General features: G+C 37.3%; 1 protein-coding gene and 1 non-coding gene across 2 annotated transcripts; one reads left to right on the top strand and one right to left on the bottom strand.

The window, feature by feature from the left end:
- Positions 1–2,718: 2,718 nt before the first annotated feature.
- On the bottom strand, positions 2,719–2,822 carry LOC112753572 (small nucleolar RNA R71). The gene has a single exon (XR_003177954.1). It is a non-coding gene; the product is annotated as a small nucleolar RNA R71 (small nucleolar RNA).
- A 1,307-nt stretch (positions 2,823–4,129) lies between these two features.
- On the top strand, positions 4,130–4,945 carry LOC112748062 (uncharacterized). The gene has a single exon (XM_025796264.1). The coding sequence runs from the start codon at positions 4,130–4,132 to the stop codon at positions 4,943–4,945; it is 816 nt and encodes a 271-aa protein (XP_025652049.1).
- The last annotated feature ends 19,246 nt before the right edge of the window (positions 4,946–24,191 follow it).

Raw genomic sequence — 24,191 nt, 5'->3', positions numbered from 1 at the left:
TAAAATTACAGAAATTATTTATGTTGTTGGTTTATTATTGATGTTGTGTCTGTGAGACAGGGGTGAGATAAATTCTGTGTTTTTGGCCACAAAATTGATACTGCAATTTTAAACAACACCTGATCAAGCACCTATATTTTTGCAACACTGCTATACTGTGGATTTCGGGATGGTTCATGTTCTGTAATATTTTTTTGTGTATTTTGAGATGTTCATGTTCTGCACTCTATTTCCTTCTCCTCTCATATAAGAAATACCCCCTCTCTTCTTCTCGTAATATTTTTTTATATGACAGAGTATGAGTGCTGTAGATAAAAAGTTTGGTGATTTGATACAACAAGTTAATGAAGATGCTACCAGAATAATTTTTTTATACAAAAGTGAATTAGAGCGTGATGGAAAGTATTATGTTTTGAACTCTGCTAGAGAGACAATAAGAAATCTGATAAACCACTATTTTATGGTATATTTTGGATTGAATTGAGTGGATTTTGTCAACTATTCTCACATATATTCATGTAAATTGCATGTTTTTGAAATTCCTTCCTAATTTGTGCTTAAGAATGAAAACATGCTTTCTAAGCCTTAAAAATGTTAATTCTTAATCTTCTCTTATTACCATTCAATGCCATGATGTGTTTGTTGAGTGATCTCAAGTTTATAGGGCAGGAATGTCTTAGAGGATGGAAATGAAGCATGCAAAAGTGGAAGGAACAGAAAGAATACAATATTTGAGAAGCTGGTGACGACGCGTATGCGTGGCTGACGCGTGCGCGTGACTAAGTACAGCGTCCACCCGACGCGTACGCGTGGCCAGTGCATTATCCAAGCGACGCGTACGCGCGACAAGCATCACGTGCCTCATTAAATAGAAAATGCTTGGGGCGATTTTTGAGCTGATTTTTTGCCCAGTTTTGAGCCTAATTTGAGGATAAGAGGCTCGGAGTGAAAGAGAATGGCATGAATCACCACACACTTTAGTTTTAGTTTTAGTTTGAATTCTAGAGAGAGAAACTCTCACTACTCTCTAAGTTTTAGTGTTATCAATTCAATTTCACTTGGATCCTTTGGTTAGATCTGTGCTAATTCCAATTTTAGATTGCTTTAATTTGTAGTTTCCATCCTCTAATTTCATTTAGTGTTCTTGTTATTCTAGTTATTTTGGATCTTGAATTTGGATCTTGTTGAGATTGATTTCTATTAATGCATTGAGGAATTTCATGTTCATTGTTGTTAATTGCTTTGTTATTGTTAGTTGTTTGTAGTGGATAGCTTTAATTTGAATTGCTTTCTCAATAATGTCTTTTATTCTTACTCACCAAGTGTTTGAGAAAATGTCACTTATAGCTATGGAGTAGATTTCCACTCTTGGCTTGGGGGTTGAGCAATTAGAGACTCTTGAATTGTCAAAGTCTTTTGTTGATTGATAATTAAAAGTTGCTAGTTGACTTGAATTCTACCAAAGCTAAAGCTAGTCTTTCACTAGGATTTGACTAAGATGTGTGGATTAGAGTCAATTATACCACTTGACTTTCCTTCATTGTTAGAAGTTAACTAAGTGGGAGCAATGGACAATTCTTGTCACAATTAATGATGATAATGAGGATAGGAATTCCAATTCTCACTCCTAGCCAGGGTTTTTACGTTGTTTGATTGTTAATTGTTAATTGCTTTGATTTCTAGTTGTTTACTTCTCTTGCCTTCAACTCCAAACATCCCCAAGGAACCCCTAACCAATGATGTGCATACTATGGCAACTCCTAGGAAAAACGACCCGGGATTCCACTCCTGGTTATTGATTTTATTGTTGTGACACACTTTCTAACTTTGATTAGAGGATATATTGTTGGTTTATACTATGCTTACAACGGAATTCTTTTAGTAAATTCTATACCGACATTTATCTTCGCGTCAAGTTTTGGCACCATTGCTGGGGAGTTGCATATGTGTGCCATGTTATTGGTTGGTGTAAATATGTTCATATGTGAATATTTGTACTTTCCTTGATTGTTTGCTAGTTTGGTTATTAGTTAGGATTCATTTTTAATAGCATTTAGTAGTTACTTTGCTTAGTGTATTTTGTTGTCATTAACTCTATGTTTCTATCATTGAATGACGTGTTCACTACTGGATCTGAACTTAGCCTCATTTGATCCCAAAATTGAAAGGACTTTATCTCACATTAGGCAAACTCGGCGTCGGTTAGCCTTTGGAGGTGGTGAAGGGGTTTCTACCAATTCACCAACCTTATCCGAGGTTGAATCAAAAGCATCATTTGAGGAAGGAACTATCTACTCTTCCATTGATACTATTAATATCTCTTCCATTGATTTAGGTACCGATACTATGGCCGCTCCTAGAAGAATCACTCTCAAGGAGGCGAGAGCTCCGGACTTCATCCTCCAACCATTTCAAATGCGTAATCCGAATTTGAATGCCGATTTTGAGCTAAAGACCGGGTTGATTAATCTACTTCCTAAGTTCCATGGTCTACCCGCTCAAGATCCCATCAAGCACCTTAGAGACTTTCAAGCAGCTTGTTCAACTACTAGGCGGTATGGTGCGAATGGGGTTGCCATTTGGTTATATGCCTTCCCATTTTCTCTTGAGAGAAGAGCTAAAGAATGGTTCTATACTTAATCCGAGGAGGTTGTCACTAATTGGAATTTGCTTAGAAGGGAGTTTTTGGATAAATTATTCCCACCGGAAGTGACGGATAGGTTGAGAAAAGAGATTTCATGTATCATTCAAGGTGACTCGGAAATTCTCTATGAGTATTGGGAACGCTTTAGAAAACTCCTTGATTCATGTCCTCATCACATGATTGACGATTTGGTGTTGATTAGGTACTTTTGCCAAGGCATGAAACCTCAAGATAAGATCCTTTTGGATGTTTCGAGTAACGGCTCTTTAACGAAGTACAAAACGGCGGAAGAAGCATGGCAACTCATTGCCGATCTAGCCGAATCTACCCAACATGCAAGACAAAGAAACAATCATCCAAGGGCCATCAATGAAGTTTCCTCTAATGAGTCTGCCCTCACCAAGACCTTATGGGAGATGACCACCATCCTCAAGCAAATCCATCAAAATCAACAACAACCTCCTCCACAACAACAATACCAAATGGTAGTCCCACAAAAAATGTGTGAAGTTTGTGCTTTTAACTCTCACTATACTGATGAATGTCCACAACTCTAAGAGGAGAATACCGTGGCAGCCACCAACGCTTACTTCAACCGTCTAAATCAAGGAGGTAACTATCAACAAGGGAAAAATTATAACCAAGGGTGGCAAAACCAAGGGTATCAATACAATTACAACCAAGGAGGGAGAGACAATGGTGCAAGTCAAAGGGAAAACAATAATTTTCAACAAAATCGCTATCAACAAAATCCTCCCTACCAACAACAAAACCAAGGTCAAAGATACCAACCACCTCACCAAAGGCAAGCTCAAGTGCCTCAAATTACCCAACCACAAGTTCCTCAAATCACCTACCATTCTTCTTCCTCCAATCAAGCTCCAACAGATGATACCCTTCGCATTATTCTTCAAGGGCAAAGAGAGCTTCAAACCACACTCACCTCTACTCTCTAAGAGCTTATATCCCGCTTACCTTTACCCTCCAACAATAACCAAAGCGCCTTCCAACCTTCAAGCTCAAGTGCACTTCCCTCTCAACCATTGCCCAACCCAAAGGGTAGTATCAATGCTATCTTATTTCGGTCCGGCACCATACTACAAGAGAGGAGCTCCAAGGAATCAAAGGCGAAGGAGGCTACAATTGATGAAGACATTGTTGAGGTAGAGGATGTAGAAGATGAGGAAGAGGTACAAGAAATTGTTGAAGAGGAAGTTGCTCAAGCCAGGAAAAGTGGCTCCAAGGAAGAAGATATCTTTAAAGAAGCCATGCCAATCCCATTTTCCATTTTGACAAAGAGGACTAAAAAGCAAGTGGAGCTAGATCCCAAAATGGTAGATATCTTCAAAAAGGTTGAGGTAACCATTCCCCTTTTGGATGCTATTCGCCAAGTTCCTAAGCTAAGTTTTTAAAAGATTTGTGCATGAACAAGGAAAGATTAATGAATTAGAAACTATTCCTTTGGGTAGCTCAATTTCTACTTTGATGGGTGCTATACCAGAGAGATGTGGCGATCCCAGTCCTTGCTTAGTTTCTTACACTATAGATGATGTTGAATTTGTAGATTGTATGTGTGATCTTGGTGCTTGTGTGAGCATTATGCCTTTGTTTGTTTACAATGAATTGGACCTTTCACCATTGAAAATATCGGCAGCTCGTTTTGTTTTAGTCGACAAGAGCATTATATCTGTGGCCGGTATTGCTGAGGATGTCTTAGTGAGCATCAAGGGATTAATCTTCCCAATTGATTTTTACATCCTAGAGATGCTTCCTAATGACTCCGGGAAGCCGTCATCCATTCTATTAGGGAGGCCTTTCTTGAAGACTTCTAGGTTTAAGCTGGATGCATTTTCGGGCACTTATTCTTTTGAGATTGCTGGTAAATCCGTGAGCTTTAATTTGGATGAGACTATGAAGCATCTGCCGGTGGACCGTTCTATCTTCCGGTGTGATTTGATTGATGAAGTTGTAGTTGAGATCCACCATGAGACTCCTCATGAGATGAGTATGAGTAAAAGTCTAAATGTGGGGAAGAATTGTGACTATGATGTGGACTTCCCACCACCTCCACTATTGCAAGAAGACTCTAATGAGGAGTTGCAATCTTTCGCTCTCCAATCAAAGTGTGCCTTCTTAGAGGAAGATGAGGTAATTGAGTCGGAAGAAGTGAATACTAATGTATATTTCACCCAACCTCCTAAATTTGATGTGTTTTATAATGAAGAAGGCTTAGAGGAGGTTGATGAAGGGTACTACAAAATGTTGAAGTGGACTTTACCCAACTCCCCAAATTTGATTTGATTGATAATGAGGAATATTTAAAGACAGTGGATGGGAAAAATCTACAACATGTTGATGAAGAAGAGTCAAAACACCAAGAAGTGAAGGTGCTCATGCATGAGCAAATTGAGTATATGACAATTTCACCAAGGAGCTTCATAGGCCCACATCAATATGCTATCTTGGAAACAGATTCTCAACTTCAAATCCTTCTTGGAATGCTAAATGGTGAGCAAATGAATGTTGAGTGGCAAAGAGATCAAAGTCCATCAAAGAAACCAAATCAACATTTGAGGTCTAAGCATGGTGCAACGAAAAGATGAGGGGATTCCAAGGTGTAGTAGGGTATCTCAATAGGAATTCAAGAATTATGCCATCCACACGGAATCATAAGGATCACCAAGAAGAAGTTCTTGAAGACTTAGCGGACCTCACTTTGGATCCCAAAGAACTTGTGAAGGCCAAACATCGGTGGAGACTCAAGAAGGAATGGAAGCATAGACCGTCATAACAAGAGCTCATTGACCGTCCAACTTAAGGACGTTAAAGAAAAGTGTTAGGTGGGAGACACCTCAACATGGTATGATCTTCCTAGTTTGCATCTTCTTTAACTTTATTTTCATCTTTTTTAGTAGAAATGTTTGATTAGATATAGTAGGAGTTTCTTGAATTTGATTAGATATGTTGGCAATTTTGTGGTTGCCTTGAATTTTTAAGTGTTTTTGGAGTATTTTGCTTATCTAGGTGCCTAAAGTGTGCTTAATTACACTTCCCCTATATTATGAAAAAAAAAGGGGCACCTCACATGTGCGTGTGCCTGGCGCGTACGCGTGACCCTGAAAACACCACCATACCAGAATAGTGCGGGGAGGGTGCTGCTGCATAGTTCCAAAACAGAGAGTTGTGCTGGAATCATGCGGGTGGGGTGCTAGGCGCACAACCAATGCCACGCGTACGTGTGGCTGACGCGTACGCGTCATCTATTTTTTCTCCTACCCACGCGTGTGTGTGACCGACGCGTATGCGTTACACTTGTTTCATGAATTGTGAATTTTTTATGCTGAAATGCTGCTGCTGCATCGTTCAAAAAGCAGAGAGTTGTGCTGAAACCATGCGAGTGTTGTGCAAAGAGCACGAAAAGTCTCCACGCGTAAGCACGACTTACGCATACGCGTCACCTTCTCTTTTCTGCTTCTCACGCGCGTCATAAGCGTTTTCTCCCTCCCACACGTACGCGTGACTGACGCGTACGCGTCGCTTTCTGAATTCAAATAAAGGGCGCGCTGCCCTGTTTCCTTCTCTTTACTTCTTCCTTCTTTATTTCTTTCCTACTTCTTCTTCTTTCTTTCTTTCTTCTTCTTCAATTTTCCATTTTTCACCATTACTCACTTACATGTCTCCATTTTTTTACCTTTCTTTTTTTTTTAAAAAATTTACTTCTCCACTTCTCTCTTTCTAATTTTCATTTGCTTGTGATACTTGATCACCTTTGTTCTTGTTGTTTGAGATTTTATTTTGCTATATGTAATTAGTTCTTCATCCTTATTTTCTATACTTGTTATTTTTTTCTCCTTAGTGTTGGTTATTTCGTACTTAATTTTTGTGAATCCAATAGATTGCTTTGGTGGCTCTTATTGCTTGGTGATGCATACCTTGTGCATTCTAATCTTGCTATTCTTGTAACATCATGCATGAAGTGTTGGTTTATTCCTCTCTAACTCCATATTCGTTTATCTTTGTGCCCATTGCTTTCGAGTTAGAGTGGGTTAGTGCTTTTCTCATGTCTTCACTATTCTTGCACGTGTTTATCTTTATTAATTTCAATTTGAGTTGCTCTTTTCTTGTTTTATACTTGTGTGCCTCTTGACACATGCATCAAGTGCTAGTGATATGCCTTAATGCTTTTATTGCTTTCTCCCTTACATATTGTAGCTACCATGTAATGGAGAGATCCTATTCTTGTTTGGCTTTATTCTTTGCTAGCACTTTCTTAATATTTTGTCCTTCTCTCTAAGCTTCAAATTTCCCCATTTCCCTCATTTTCAGGACAATCGCCGAGAGAGGATGCACCTTAGTTGTCTATCCCATCCATGGAGGCCGGAGACCGATACCCCGGAGGCCCCTTCAAATTTTGGCAAAAAATGCAATCGAGAGGTGGACATGGAGGCGCCCCTGTCACACCATCCTTAGACCATTGAAAGTGGCAATTTCAGATCCACTTGCACATCTTTACATGCACCAAGGACGGTGTAATCTTTAAGTGTGGGAGGTCAAGGACCGACTTTTGTGGGTAACAATTCCTTTCTCCAACACCCAATCTTTAATTTTCTTTGTTAGTTAGTATAATTTACCTTTTATAGTTAGTCATTTGCATGATAGATCGCATTATAGTTAGAATTTGTGCATAATCTACTACTTCCTTCTTGTTTAGACTACTTGGTTGAAGTGATGAATTCCTTTCCAAGAAAACTGTTTTAGGGCATTTCACTAATTTGAATCAAAATTTTTGTTGAACTTGCTTGAAGAAATTTATTTTGGAACATGATTTTAGAGCTAGAACAGACAAGCCTAGTGAGATTTTGAACCTATTTGATTGGTTGCATTTTATCAACTAATATATTTTGTTTCGGTGTGTGTTTTCTCTAAGACTGTGATCTTTGTCTTGCTTGATTCTATATTTCCATTGTTTGATGTATGAATGCATTTATGTGATTGAGGCCTTTATTTCACTAAGCTCACATACCCAAATGGCCTTACCCTTTCATCATCCTTTGCAACCCAATGTTGAGTCTATTTTACCCCATTTTTTCTCTATTTTAGCACATCACTAACTCTAAATGGGAAAAAATTTTCTTAATTTGAATCTTTGGTTAGCTTAGACTAGTGAGAGTGTGTATAATTTAAGTGTGGAGAAATTGGGTATGGGAACGTTTGATTTGAGAATTAGGTATTGTATATCTTTGTAAAAATGTGAAAAAGATAGTTGAGCACATGTTCGTGCATTTAATACCTTAATCATATGCATTGATCTCTCGTATATATGTTATCCACCACATATATAAAAAGAATAAAAAGAAAAATAAGAAAAACAAAAGAAAAAAAACTAAAATAAAAGAAAAAAAAGCAATAAAAAAGGGAGAAAAATGCCCCAAAGTAAGTGGTGATAGCAATACATATGTATTGTACCCAAATTCGGGATGCATGAATATGTGGCAAAAGATAGTTGATAAACCCATATTTCATGAGTTCTTTTGTGCTTAATTAGAGTGATTTATTCAACTCTTCACCTACTTATTCACATTAATTGCATGGTTTTACCTTCCCTTCCTTATTATGTCATATTGTGAAAAACATGTTTCCTAAGCTTTAAAAATTAATTATTTTAATTACTTTTGTTTCCATTCGATGCCGTGATTAGTGTGTTGAGTAGTTTCAGATTTTCTAAGGCAGAATGACTTAAAGGATGGAAAAGGAAACATACAAAAATGGAAGGAGAAAGCAAAACGGAGCTTTGAAGGAAACTGGTATTCACGCGATCGCATGGATGACGCGATCGCGTGTCAAGCACGAATCAGCAGCGACGCGCCCGCATGACTGACGCGACCGCGCGCCTTAAGCAGAACGCACATGACGCGGTCGCATGACTGACGCGACCGCGTGGAAAGGAAAAGCTCCAAATGACGCGACCGCGTGACCCACGCGGACGCGTGACAGAGGCCACGCACCAGAAATTACAGAATACGCCCCCAGCGAATTCTGAAGCCCTTTTTGGCCCAGATCCAAGTACAGACAGCATAGACCAGAGGTTATAAAGTGTGGGAATGCATCCATTCAGGGAGAGCTCGCATATTTTACCTTTCAATGATTTAGATTTAGTTGAGAGGGAGATCTTCTCTCTTTCTCTTTTAGGATTTAGGATTTCTTCTTGTTTTAAGAGTAACTCTGGATCCCAGGTTTAATGTTCTTTTAATTTAGTTTTACTTTTATTTATTTATTCCAACATTTGAATTGATTATTATAATTTGATTTACGAATTATTCCATGTTACAGACAATTATTTGAATTAATTATAATTGAGGTATTTTCAGTTTATGATTGTTCTCTTTGATTTAAGTCACCATTGCTTCCTATCTAAGGATATTTTTATTATTCCAGCAATTTTACTTTTTCCCCTTTTGGTTCTGGTTAAGAATTTAGTAACTCAACATAATTGATAATCGTTATCTTGCTAATTGAGCTGAACTTAAGCAATCCCAACCTTTTCTTAAGGAAATAAATAGGATTCAAAGGTCAATTTAATTAGTCCCCTGACTTTCCTTTGCCCTAGTAAAGGTTGACCAAGTGGAGTTTAGATTCAACTTTCATTATAGTTGAGAGAGATAACTACGTTGGACCTCCGACTTCTCTTACCTTGCCAAAAGTTTGCTTTACAGTATTTATTTATTTTAATTGCCATTTACTTTACTTATCATTTAAATTACTTGCTTCTCATCTTCTAAACCCCGATTACAACCTTTATAGCCAATAATAAGAACACACTTCCTCGCAGTTCCTTAAGAAGACGACCCGAGGTTTGAATACTCGGTTAACAATTTCTAAAGGGGTTTGTTACTTGTGACACCCAAAACGTTTGTACGAAGGGATTTTTGTTGGTTTAGAGACTATATCTACAACGCGACTGTTTTTATGACATTCTTTACTGGCAAAAATCTCAACGTCAAAATGGCGCCGTTGCCGAGGAACTGCTAACGTGTGCCTTATTATTGGTTATTGTAAATATTTTTCTTTTGCTTGTTTATTTATTTTTGTTTTTCCTTTTTATCTTTATTTGCTACTATGAACTCTCACCCCTCTCGCTTTGAGTTTGGTTCTAATATTGTTAAAGGAAATAGAAGTTACAGCAGGAATGTGCATCAAGGTCAGACCAATCAAGGATGGATGGAACCAAGAGGATCTAATCAACCCTTTTGGCAGCAACACCCTCCGAGATATCCTGGACAAAGACCATTCTACCGTGCATACCCAGCTGAAAGACATGGTGGACAACCTTGTAACTACCAACAAGCCCCACCCCGTGCATATGAACCATCCTTTCAACATAACCTCGAACCACCACACTCACAAGCTTCTCTTCACCATTCGCCATCATATGATCCTTCCTTACCCCAATACCAATCCAATCGTTCCCAATCATCACCACTTTCCTTTGTATCATGTCCAAGTCTGGCAAACCGCGAAGCAGAGGATCGCCTAAAAGAAACAGTAATTAAATTTCAAACAATCATTCAACAACTGGAGCAAGCACTAATTCAATGGGCCACTAGGCGCTCAAATATACAAGGATCAACCACAGCTCCATGTGGACAGCCCGATGAAGAGCGTAGCATGAAAGAAATACTAGAGACTCCAGTGGACAAGATAGAGAATGAATTCGTACTAGAACAAGTGGAAGAAGCTGTCATTGTTCAAGAAGAAGAGTTTGGTTGAAGATCTAGGAGATTCTGAACTTCCTTGGGAATCCAGAATTGAGGAAAACTCCGTCCAAGATGCTACAGTTGATGCTAAGGAGGATACCGTACAATCTCCAAGGCAAGTCGTTTACAAAGAATCAGACGGAATAATCCAAGAAGCAAATTTCCTTGATGATGATAGTCACAAGTCTAGTTCTCCTAGTGATGAACTTGCGTCCGCAAGTGAATTCTCTGAGATCGAAGAATTTTTCCCAAGTGAATATGAAGATGATGCGGAGGTAGATTTCTCTCAACCTCCAATCTATGACTCGAGTGATGAGGAAGACATAGAAGATTTTGACCAGGATACAGATACAATTGAAGATCTTTGCAAGGAAGTGGGAGAATTCACAGAAGAGCACAAGGAAACGGAACTTGTAGAACCACCAAAAACACCTGTCCCAAGGCTATTACCACCTAATACAAGCTTCAAGTGGGTACAATCCTTAACTTATAACTTTACTTATTCACTTGAATATGGTTTACTTGAAACAGATGGCCAGCTTAGAGCTCTCTGCGGCTTTAAGAGTAAAAGGGAAATGGCTCGTACTCAGAGCTGGTGCACAAGGTTCAATAAGGTTCCACGCTTCACTTCAAAGTACACGGATTGGTATCATGCTCAATCACATGGATCACGGAAAACGTTTGGTCACCAAGGTGAGATTCTACTTTTTAACCCGCCCGAATGGAGACATGTAGATCAAGACGGAGGCGGATTTAAAAGCAAGGCTTGGAATCCTGGAGTTTATTCTGACATTTGTCATCCCAGGAGCCTAACAATATATTTAAAGTTGTTCGGAAGCTTTGCGTGCTTAGTTTGGGACCCCGGAGGCCATTGGCATTCCAAGCACTGGTGGAGATTTTTGGACAAATTTAAACATAAGCCACCATAACAGGATACTCCTCCAATGTCCAACTTAAGGACTTTAACTAAAAGTGCTAGGTGGGAGACAACCCACCAGGGTATGGTCGCTTCTTTTTCAATTTATTTCTTGTTAATTGCTTTCATTTTTCCTTTTTCATTTTAATTTATTAAACCTGGAATCATGCATAACATTCTTATTAATCATTGCATTCTGCATTTTTCATGCACAAAAAAAAAGGGATGCACGACGCGACTGCATGCCCCATGCGATCGCGTCATATCGCGGAAAACACCACCCGCGCGACCGCGTGACCCACGCGGCCGCGTGATATATATATATCGGCGTAAGGATCCAACAAACAGAAAGTTAAGCTGGAATCGTGCGGCCCCTGTGCATTTCGCACAAATTGGCCCACGCGATCGCATGCCCCATGCGACCGCGTCACTTGCACAATACCAATCCCACGCGACCGCGTGAGCGACGCGATCGCGTTGCATGGATTGCACATCACCCCAAAAGGAGACAGAGAGTTGCGCTAAAACGGCGTTGGAGTCGTGCGTTTAGCACAAATTTCAGCGACACGATCGCGCGACCCACGCGATCGTGTCAGTCCCATTTTCGTCCCAACCACGGGACCGCGTGCCCCACGCGGCCGCGTGGATTCGAAAATATAACCCCCCAGCCCGCGAACCCTATCAGTCGCGAGCCCTCCCACCCCCAACCCTCTTCTCCCTCTCTGCTCCCTCTCCCTCCAACCACCACCCAGCACCACCCAGCCGCCACCGCCGGCCACCCAGACGCCGCCGCCACCCCGTACGCCGCCGCCCCAACCCCCTCCCCTCCCTTCTTCTCCCTTCCTCCTCTCTCCTCCCCTCTCCACCACTGCCTCCGCGACCACCGCCGGCCACCCAGCCGCGCCCCCCTCTCTTTCCGCCACCCAACCGCACCCCCCTTCTTCTATCACCAACCCAAAATCCTCGCCGCCACTGCCCCCATCAGCAGCCACCGCGACACCGTGCCCCGCCACCGCGCCGGACACCGCCGCAGCCACCTTCTTCCCCGTTCCACCCCTTCCGCCTACCAGGTTCCGCAAAACGCAACCCCCTTTTATCCGTTCGTCGTTTTTTTCTGTACTCTTTTTTTTTCCATTTCTGTTCATCATTAGGATAGATAGATATGCATGCTGTAGTGGATTTTTAGGTTGTTAGGTAGCTTAGGCTGTGGTTAGTGGATCTAGGTCTGTTTACTTGCACTGTTCTTACTTCTGTTTTATCCTATGTGCAAATCTGTTGCTGCTATAATCATGATTCATATGCTGCTTTCTTGTATGTTGCTGCTGTTTACATTGAGTTTGTATGTTTATTTTATATCTATGTACATGCAGCTTGATTTTTTTAATTCATATGAACTGATATGATTGCTGTTTATTTCCCGGGACAATCCAATTTTAGCCGGAATGCTGCCCAAATTTTTTTTTTTTTTTGAAAATTGTTTTCATTCTTGTTTTGGTTTGGCAACTCTATTTTACTCTGCTTTTTCCAAACCATTTCATGAATGCTAGGGCCACTTTCTTATCCTCTTTGATTTCCTGGTTCATAACCTGCATTTGTGATTCACTGATTCCAATTTCTGATTTCTTTATTTCTATTCAAATTAACATCACCCTGTTTTCTTTATTCAATTATGAGTACTTCTATTCTTACCTGTGAATCCTTGTTATATGGAATTTTTTCTATGCCACTTACTTTCCTAACTCACTAATTTTAATTTACTAATTTCTTTTTACCATACTAACCATCTTGATCTTTTTTTTATCACTTTCACTTCCTCTAACTTTCTCACTATGGCATATTGATTTTTTTCTTTCCATTTAATATTCATTCAATCACATTTCAATTACTCATTTTCCTTATTCTATTTCTCCCTTACCGTTTTGAGTTTCCTTTATTTAAATTGCCTATTTGCTTTCCTATTTTTTCCATTTCCTGATTTTCTATTTTTCAGGATGTCTGCCTCACAAAGAAAAGGCAAAGGCAAGGCTACTGGCAAGCGCAAGCGAAGAGATTCCTCCCAGTCCATCATTGCTCTAATGCACGATTCCTCATGGCGGGAGAAGAACTTCACACAGCAGGAAAAAGCTGACCAGCTGCTCCCTTCGACTGATCCTATAAAATTTGCAAATCGGTATTGTGAGCTGAAGTACCCGACTTTTGCAAACTCCAGAAATCTATACCTGGAACGTACCTTGAAGATTCCAGAAGCCCTCCAGCAATACACCACTGAGCAAATCAAGCAAAGGGGCTGGTTCTTTCTGGAGAGACCACTGACAGAGGTCAATGCATCTTGGGTCCAGGAATTCTATTGCAACTACTACCTTACTACCCTAGATGCAGTGAACCTGAGGGGAAAGCAAATTCTGGTCACTGAGGAGGCCATAGAGACCATTCTCCAGCTCCCAGCCAAGCCCGATCAGCCATATGGTTATGCACAGGCTGAGGAGGACATGGGCCAGATGCGGTTTGATTGGGATGCTGTGAAGGCACGGATAGCTCTCGACCCTGCTGTTCCTTGGGAGATGGGTCAGGACACCACTATGCCTAGAGGGATCAAGAGAGTACACTTGAATGATGAGGCTCGGCTATGGCATCAGATCTTGAGCAACTATGTGATGCCGAGTACTCATGAGACTGAGATCCCGGTTGCCATGATCACCCTCCTCTGGTGTGTGCTGGAGGGTAAGGACCTGTACTTGCCTCGTTTTATCCGGCATTATATGGCCAGGGTCCACGTCCGAGGCACCCTCCCCTTTCCTTACCTGGTTACACGGCTAGGCCATCAGGCTGATGTGCCTTGGGAGGATGCCGATGAGCGACCACCAGCAGCGGACTGCAGGAAGATCATCCCTCACAGCAGGAACTTCCTTGCTTTGGGCTACAGACCACCACCTGTCACTGCTACTGATGAGACAGCCCCTCCGTCTGCTGGACCCTCTTCATCCACAGCTGCCCCAGCGGCCCCTGCTACCACCACTGCACCTCCACCCGCCTCTGAGCCGGTTTATCGCCTCGTGCACCGTCTATTCCGCCAGCTTGATCAGATGGAGCACCGTAACAGGCGCCGGTATGAGAGATTGGAGCGCCGCAGCAGGCGACGCTATTCCCATCTGAAGCTGATGATCAGACAGGGCGCCGACATCCCCTCCGAGCCCGACACACCATCAGAGCCATCAGAGGAGGAGGAGGATGAGCACGAGAAGGAGCCTCATCAGCAGGCAGGCACAGAGCACGCTACACCACAGCAGGAGGCCCCACATCAGCTTGAGGCTGTAGATCCGGAGATCCCGCTCCAGTCAGTCCCCCCTCTACAACAGCCAGACTCTCAGCCCACTACCGCCACAGAGACCCCAGCTACCATCCCTACCAGTGATGACACTCCTTCACACCCGGCTTGATTGAGCATCGGGGACGATGCTTCATTTTAAGTGTGGGGAGGTCGCCATCTCTGGCGTTTATTTTGGTGAACTAGTACATACTTTTTCTTTTATTTTGGATATTTTTCTGTATTTTTTTCTTTTTCTTTTATTGTTATTTTCTGAGTACTTATACATTGCTACTTGTGTATTTTACTCTATTTTCTGCATTTTTCATTTTTTGTTCATATTTTAGTTATTTAGTTCATTTTAGTTATTTAGTTTAGTTTGCAATTCTAACTTATTAGTGGATCAATTAGTATAGTTTACCCTTTTTACATAAGATAGCTTAATTATAGCTTAGTTTAAATTGACAAATATAAAAAGAGTAAGCTAGGAACTTGAACATAATAGATTTAGATCCATAAAACCTTGTATATATAGCATTACATGATGTAGTTAAACTGACAACATTTTATCAAGGAGAAACATTAAAACTTCAAAGGCTACCCTAAATTACTTTTTAAGAGAATAATGAGAATTTTTAACTAAACCTGCATGACATACATAAGTAATAAATGATTTTTCAGCTAGAGAACACATAGCCTGTGAGTTTTGAGTTTAACTGTATGGCTACATTCAAACCATAATTTTATCCTTGTGTGTTCCAACCTTCTTTCTTATTCTGGTATTCTTTACTTTGTTTTAGTCTATATGTCCGATTATAGAATATAGGTACATCTCAAAATAATGATTGAGGCCATCATTTGATTTTAGCTCACTTATCCCAAATTAGCCTACCTTTTACATCACCTTTTTAGCCCCCTTTGAGCTTTTTAAAACCCCCTTATTCTATTTTAACCAAATTACTAGCCTTAAGCAGAAAAACAAAAGAAAATCCCAAGTGAATCCTTGGTTAGCTTAAGATAGAAAATTATAAATAGAGTAAAATGTGGGAAACTTATTGGGAACATAGTTGATAAAGACAAAATGTAGAAAAATTAAAAAGAATAAAGCAACTCAAAATTTTGGGAAACAGGCTCATGAAAATTCAAATTAATTAAAATTACCATGTGTATTCAGTTAAAAAAAAGTTAGTTTTCAAGCATGTAAATAAAGGGATACAAAAAAAAAAAAAAAGAACTCCCCAATGCAAAATAAAAAGCAATGCACATGGGATAAAAACAAGAATTGAAACATGAGCATGTGACATCAAAAGCGAGAAAATAAGGAGAATAGGTAAAGAAGCATTGTTTTACTAAGTATGTATGTTAGGTGAGATCTTAGTCTAATTAAGGATTCACTTATTAGCTCACTTAGCCTTATACATATATCCTTACCCTTTGCCTTGACCCCATTACAACCTTAATTAAAGACCTCATGAGTTTTGATATGACTATGTTCTATAATTGTTGATTGGTTAGACGAAAAACAAGGTTATAGAAAGGAAGAATAAAAATAAGAATAGAGTGATTAACCCAATAAACACTGAGTGATTAGAGAGAAAACACAAAATCCAGTGAGGGTTCAAAAGCTCATTAACATTTATCTCTGATTGTCTTGCAAGTTTTTTTCTCTCATCTCATTTGCAAAAAGTGCTTTATTATTTGAGGGTTAGCTATATATGTATATATATCTCCTTGAGAATGTGAAATAATTTGACTACATATAGGCTTTATATATGAGTGGATGAATTAGAATTGCATGACTCATTAGGTATATGCATTTAGCATAGGTTGCATTTCATAACATTCCATCACTTTAACCTTAATTATTTACCTTGGATTTAGCATGAGGACATGCTAGTGTTTAAGTGTGGGGAGGTTGATAAACCCATATTTCATGAGTTCTTTTGTGCTTAATTAAAGTGATTTATTCAACTCTTCACCTACTTATTCACATTAATTGCATGGTTTTACCTTCCCTTCCTTATTATGTCATATTGTGAAAAACATGTTTCCTAAGCTTTAAAAATTAATTATTTTAATTACTTTTGTTTCCATTCAATGCCGTGATTAGTGTGTTGAGTAGTTTCAGATTTTCTAAGGCAGAATGACTTAAAGGATGGAAAAGGAAACATACAAAAATGGAAGGAGAAAGCAAAACGGAGCTTTGAAGGAAACTGGTATTCACGCGATCGCATGGATGACGCGATCGCGTGTCAAGCACGAATCAGCAGTGACGCGACCGCATGACTGACGCGACCGCGCGCCTTAAGCAGAACGCACATGATGCGGTCGCATGACTGACGCGACCGCGTGGAAAGGAAAAGCTCTAAATGACGCGACCGCGTGACCCACGCGGACGCGTGACCCACGCGGACGCGTGACAGAGGCCACGCACCAGAAATTACAGAATACGCCCCCAGCGAATTCTGAAGCCCTTTTTGGCCCAGATCCAAGTACAGACAGCATAGACCAGAGGTTATAAAGTGTGGGAATGCATCCATTCAGGGAGAGCTCGCATATTTTACCTTTCAATGATTTAGATTTAGTTGAGAGGGAGATCTTCTCTCTCTCTTTTAGGATTTAGGATTTCTTCTTGTTTTAAGAGTAACTCTGGATCTCAGGTTTAATGTTCTTTTAATTTAGTTTTACTTTTATTTATTTATTCCAACATTTGAATTGATTATTATAATTTGATTTACGAATTATTCCATGTTACAGACAGTTATTTGAATTAATGATAATTGAGGTATTTTCAGTTTATGATTGTTCTCTTTTATTTAAGTCACCATTGCTTCCTATCTAAGGATATTTTTATTATTCCAGCAATTTTACTTTTTCTCCTTTTGGTTCTGGTTAAGAATTTAGTAACTCAACAGTTATTAAACTCAACATAATTGATAATCGTTATCTTGCTAATTGAGCTGAACTTAAGCAATCCCAACCTTTTCTTAAGGAAATAAATAGGATTCAAAGGTCAATTTAATTAGTCCCCTGACTTTCCTTTGCCCTAGTAAAGGTTGACCAAGTGGAGTTTAGATTCAACTTTCATTATAGTTGAGAGAGATAACTACGTTGGACCTCCGACTTCTCTTACCTTGCCAAAAGTTTACTTTATAGTATTTATTTATTTTAATTGCCATTTACTTTACTTGTCATTTAAATTACTTGCTTCTCATCTTCTAAACCCCGATTACAACCTTTATAGCCAATAATAAGAACACACTTCCTCGCAGTTCCTTGAGAAGACGACCCGAGGTTTGAATACTCGGTTAACAATTTCTAAAGGGGTTTGTTACTTGTGACACCCAAAACGTTTGTACGAAGGGATTTTTGTTGGTTTAGAGACTATATCTACAACACGACTATTTTTATGATATTCTTTACTAGCAAAAATCCCAACGTCAATAGTCAATGGGTAGTTAGGTTTTGTATTTTGATTACATGGATTGTCTTAGGTTAGATGGGAAGTTTAGGTTAATCAAGGATTCAAACTTTAGTCCACTTGACCAAATACAATCCTACATTAACCCTAACCCCATTACAACTCTTGAAAAACCACTATCTTATGGTATATTTTGAATTGAATTGAGTGGATTTTGTCAACTATTCTTACACTTATTCATGTAAATTGCATGTTTTGAGATTCCTTCCTAATTTGTTCTTAAGAATGAAAACATGTTTCCTAGGCCTTAAAAATGTTAATTCTTAATCCTCTCTTATTATCATTCGATGCCGTGATGTGTTTGTTGAGTGATCTCAGATTTATAGGGCAGGAATGACTTAGAGGATGGAAAGGAAGCGTGCAAAAGTGGAAGAAACACAAAGAATTAAAGATTTGAGAAGCTGGTGACGACGCGTATGCGTGGCTAACGCGTGCGCGTGACTAAGTGCAGCGTCCACCCGACGCGTACACATGACTGATGCGTACTCGTGGCCAGTGCATTATCCAAGCGACACGTACGTGTGACAAGTGTCACGTGCCTCATTAAAGAGAAAACGCTGGGGGCGATTTCTGAGCTGATTTTTGGCCCACTTTCAAGCCCAATTTGAGGATAAGAGGCTGGAAGTGAAAGAGAATGGCATGAATCACCACACACTTTAGTTTTAGTTTTAGTTTGAATTCTAGAGAGAGAAACTCTCACTACTCTCTAGATTTTAGTGTTCTCAATTCAATTTTACTTGGATCCTTTAGTTAGATCTGTGTTAATTCCAATTTTAGATTGCTTTCATTTGTAGTTTCCATCCTCTAATTTCATTTAGTGTTCTTGTTATTCTAGTTATTTTGGATCTTGAATTTGGATCTTGTTGAGATTGACTTCTATTAATGCATTAAGGAATTTCATATTCATTGTTGTTAATTGCTTTGTTATTGTTAGTTGTTTGTAGTGGATAGCTTTAATTTGAATTGCTTTCTCAATTTTATAATGTCTTTTATTCTTGCTCACCAAGTGTTTGAGGAAATGTCACTTATGGCTATGGAGTGGATTTCCACTCTTGGCTTGGAGGTTGAGCAATTGGAGACTCTTGAATTGTCAAAGTCTTTTGTTAGTTGATAATTAGAAGTTGCTAGTTGACTTGAGTTCCACCAAAGCTAGTCTTTCACTAGGATTTGACTAAGATGTGTGGATTAGAGTCAATTATACCAGTGTTGTTAAAACCGGACCGAATCGACCGGCTCGATCGAAAAATCGGTGAACCGAACCCTAAAACGGTCCAGTCTGCTAATTGAACCGAACAAGGTAGAGAACCGGTGTGAATCGGTCAAACCCGGAGTGAACCGGTAAAAATCGGTCAAATTCGATAAAATCGGTTCAATCGAACTGCTAAAAGTTAAAATTTGTCAAAATGTGTGGGGTGGGTTTTGAACCCTGTCCTTAGTGAGGAAGTAACAAGTCCTAACCACCAGGCTGTCACAATATATATATATATATATATATATATATATATATATATATATATATATATATATATATATCTTATCAAATAATCAAATAATTTATTTTTATTTAATTTATTTTAATTTTAATTATAAACTCACTTATTTTTAAATTAATTATAATTTTATTTAACAATAATTATAAATTCATTTATTTTTTTATAATTATATAATATCTATTAATATTATTTTTTAATAAATACTTGTAGTATATAATAGTATAATAGATATAAATTTATTAATAAATTATTAAAATTTGAAAATAATTATTATTTTAATATAAAAATAAAATAAAATAAAATATTTATGATAGAGTAAAATTAACAAAATACTTATTATTCCTGTTTCATATTATTTTAGAATAACTGGATATTCTTAAAATGTTAGTAAAAATATGTATTTTAAATTTTAATTTTAAATTTTGACTATTTTTTATTTTTTATTTACATAGGATCGGGTTAATCGATTCAACCAGTGACCCACCGGTTGAACCAATGACTCAATAACCCAGTAGCTTGACCGGTTCGATCACCAGTTCGGTTCTGACAACTATGAATTATACCACTTGACTTTCCTTCATTGTTAGAGGTTAACTAAGTGGGAGTAATGGACAATTCTTGTCACAATTGATGATGATAATGAGAATAAAAATTCCAATTCTCACTCCTAGCCAAGGTTTTTACATTGTTTGATTGTTAATTGTTAATTACTTTGATTTCTAGTTGTTTACTTCTCTTGCCTTCAACTCGAAACATCCCAAGGAACCCTAACCAATGATGTGCATACTATGACAACTCCTAGAAAAAATGATCTGGGATTCCACTCCCGGTTATTGATTTTATTGTTGTGACACACTTTCTAACTTTGATTAGAGGATAGATTGTTGGTTTAGACTATGCTTACAATGAAATTCTTTTAGTAAATTCTATACCAACATTTATCCTCGCGTCAGAATCTAAACACTATAAACAATAGGATGCAAATTTAGCCCAAATACATATAAAAAATAAAAAATACTCCACAAATTACCTAAATAAAAAAACTCGCTCAATTATTCTAAAAAAAATAACAATCTCAAATCTTAATTTATCAAAACATTTCACTCTAATACCCTCTTCTCTCCCAATCGGCTACCATCCCCACCTTTATCAATAATCATCCCGCTTCACCGTCGCTGCTTGGCTTGCCACATGCTGTCGTTGGCATTGTTCACCCATAGTGAAAATAACCATCTACTTAAGGATAAAAATAATCATTCGCATACCTACTAAATTGAACATCCAACATATTTTAATTATATATAACTAAACCCAATCCAATCAAAATAATCATCCACATAACAATTAAAATAACCATCCGCATACCTACTGAAATGACCATTCTATAATATGCTCAGTTGTGACTGTGGCCTTTTGAGTATCCCAAAGTCCAAATATCCTCCATGCAATGATAATGAAGGAAGCATGCAAATTGAACCTCTACCGTAAATATATATATACACGAAAGAGTTTAGTTAAAGGGTCCTACATTTCTCAAAAAAATTTTCACGCCTTTGTCAACGACGACAGATAGGTGGCATGGCGTAGCAGTGTGAGGGCCGATGAATTCAGCGGCGAGGAGTACGACTGTAAGAAAAGAGAGAGACGGCGGTGGTTGAAAATGACTCCGAGATTGGCTTCCGGCGCAGGAGAGAGAGACGAGCCTAGCACAACGGACGCGTGATGGGAAGGACTTGTCGTCCGCGATGATGGCTGTCGGGAGAGTGGCACAAAAACAGCGGTAGCAGCATTGGGCTAAGCACTGGAGGGTAAGGCACGTCGGGCTGACCGGCGGAGGTGGAGGCAGTGTCGGTGAGAGGTTGCGGCAGTGTCGGTATGGTCGACGGGGAGTGCAGCGGCACAATGTGAGGACCAGAGAAGATGACGACGAGTTTTAGACGTATATTGAAGGTTATGGTGAGATTATGAATAATCGTACGTAATGTGAATGAGTTTAAATACTAATCCTAATTTTTCAAATTTTAAAATTTGAAATTAAATAATTAATTAATGATTTAATTTTTAATTTTAATTTACCTTTCTTTTTTACTTCATTATTTATATTGTTCACAATTAGCATTATTTTCCTATACTTTCTCGTATTTAGTGTTAATTTTAAAGACTCGTGAAGTGTAAATATTTGAAGTAAGGATAAAAAAAATATTTTTAAAAAGAATTTTAAAATAGTACAAAATATAACTCTACCGAAAGATCATGATCACGTAAACTAGTCATGTATGTAGCGGTTTATGTGAAGGAGAAGATCCTTGATAGGTTGTAGCAGTCTATAAAAAAATAACTTTCACACGTAAATCTTACGAAAATATTTAAATTTTTTATCCAGATTTAAATACAAACCTAAATTAAGAAAATAATTTCAAATATTAAAATCTAAATATTAGAAAAAATATTTTTAAATTTTAAAAAGAGAAAAGAATAAATAGGTCATTGACCATTTGATCCATAGACATTTAAATACTCGATGATTTGAAAATACATTTAAGTTTCTAATCTTTTTAAAACTTAGACATATTGATCTCTCATCTTCACTTGGGTCTGCCAGACTCAACGGAAAAATCAAACGTGACTTCCGTTGTACTGACCTCGTTGATACGGACGCACACGTGAGAGAGTTTTTAAAATTGGTCAAATTAGACTCAGGAATCAATATGTCTAGATTTTAAAAAGGTCAGAGACTTAAATATATTTTAAAATCGTCAATGACTTAAATATCCGCGAACCAAAAAATCAGAAATCAATTTATCATTTTCTCATTTAAAAATATAAAATTTTAAATTAAAAGATAAATAGTATGTAATTTTGTTATCCCACTTTATTCAATTGATTGATATTACTTAAAAAATTTATTTTTTATCTCACATTAAGTTAATTGAACTTTATTTTATAGTTAATATTTTATTAATAAACAATATAGTATATAAACTCATCATTATATATATATATATATATATATATATATATATATATATATATTTCAACTACTATATCCACACAAATTTATAGTAGTTGGAACATATGTATAACATGATGTATTTGTAGTGTTTATCGATGATATTAACTATAAAATTGTTTTTTTTTAACACAAATTTAATAATAACGTCAAAATAAATCTTAAGAAGAGATGATTATATTATGACATAGATAGTATTTATAACAATATAACTTTTTATAATTATGGGTAAATAATATTAATAAATCAAGTGAGATTCAATATTACATAAAAGTCTCAAATAAAAAAATGTTACGTACATATTTTTATGCATAAATTTATCTAAATTGAATTGATCAAATTCGATTTAGCTTTTGGTACTAAATCGAATCAGTATAATTCGAGTTAGTAGAAATAAAGTCAAATCGAAACGGATAGCTTCGATCTATAAACGAATAAAATTCGATACAATATAAATCGAATTAGATTGTTTTGATTTAGCTTGGTCACCTAGTAAAACGAATTAATCTGATTTGATTTAGTATTATACAATATACACATAGTAAATCGAATCAGCTTCATTCGATTTAATTTAATTAGTATATAATTTTAATTATTTCATAAATTACATATTATATAAATATAGTTGGTCATTTTATATTGTATAACTATCTGTTATTTCTAACGAATTTTTAGAAATCGTTTATGATTCCGTTTTAAATTTATAAGTTTGTAAAAATGTAAATTTTCTGGAATTTGAACTAAAATACAAAATTTGAATTTCTATTATTTTTCGTTTTGATTTTTTTATATATTTTATTTGAATTCAAATGGGAGTATTTTCTTTTTTTTTTTTCAAAGATAGGAGATTCGAACCCGCAACCTCTTAATTGAGTATGGGGAGACTATGTCATTTGAGTTATAACTCATTGGCAAATGGGAGTATTTTCTTATTAACATTTATGTTTTAAAATTAATATATTAACTTAAAAGTAGTAAATGTCAATAGGCTGTATAAGTAGTAAATCAAATTAAACTGATTCGATTTACTATGTGTATGCTGTATAGTACTAAATCGAATTAGATTAATTTAATTTGCTAAGTGACCAAGCTAAATTAAAACAACTTAATTCGATTTACATCGTATCAAATTTCATTCATTTATAAATCGAAATTACCCATTTCGATTTGACTTTATTCCTACTAATTCGAATCATACTGATTCGATTTAGTACCAGAAAAATTAAATCGATTTTGGTCAATTCAATTTACATAAATTGGCCCATAGAGACATGCACGTAAGGTTTTTTTATTTGAAGCTTTTATGTAATATTAAATCCCACTTAGTTTATTAATGTTATTTATCCTATAATTTTTATAAATTTAAGAATTATTTTTTGATATATTTTAATGTTATTATTTTTGTTGTATATAATTAACATTGAATATAATTAATTTTATCGTTATAATTTAATTATTAATTTACTTATAATCATTTATTTGTTTGTTGTATATGTATTTATTTGTGTGTTATGATCTTTATTGAGTTAAACCCCACTTTGGTCCCTGAGATTGACGAGTTGCACTGATTTAGTCCTCCAGATTCTAAT

Source organism: Arachis hypogaea, chromosome 15 (assembly GCF_003086295.3).
Source record: "Arachis hypogaea cultivar Tifrunner chromosome 15, arahy.Tifrunner.gnm2.J5K5, whole genome shotgun sequence".
Lineage (NCBI taxonomy): Eukaryota > Viridiplantae > Streptophyta > Magnoliopsida > Fabales > Fabaceae > Arachis > Arachis hypogaea.
Note: the sequence above shows the minus strand (reverse complement) of the source record. Positions and strands in the feature narration are given on the sequence as shown.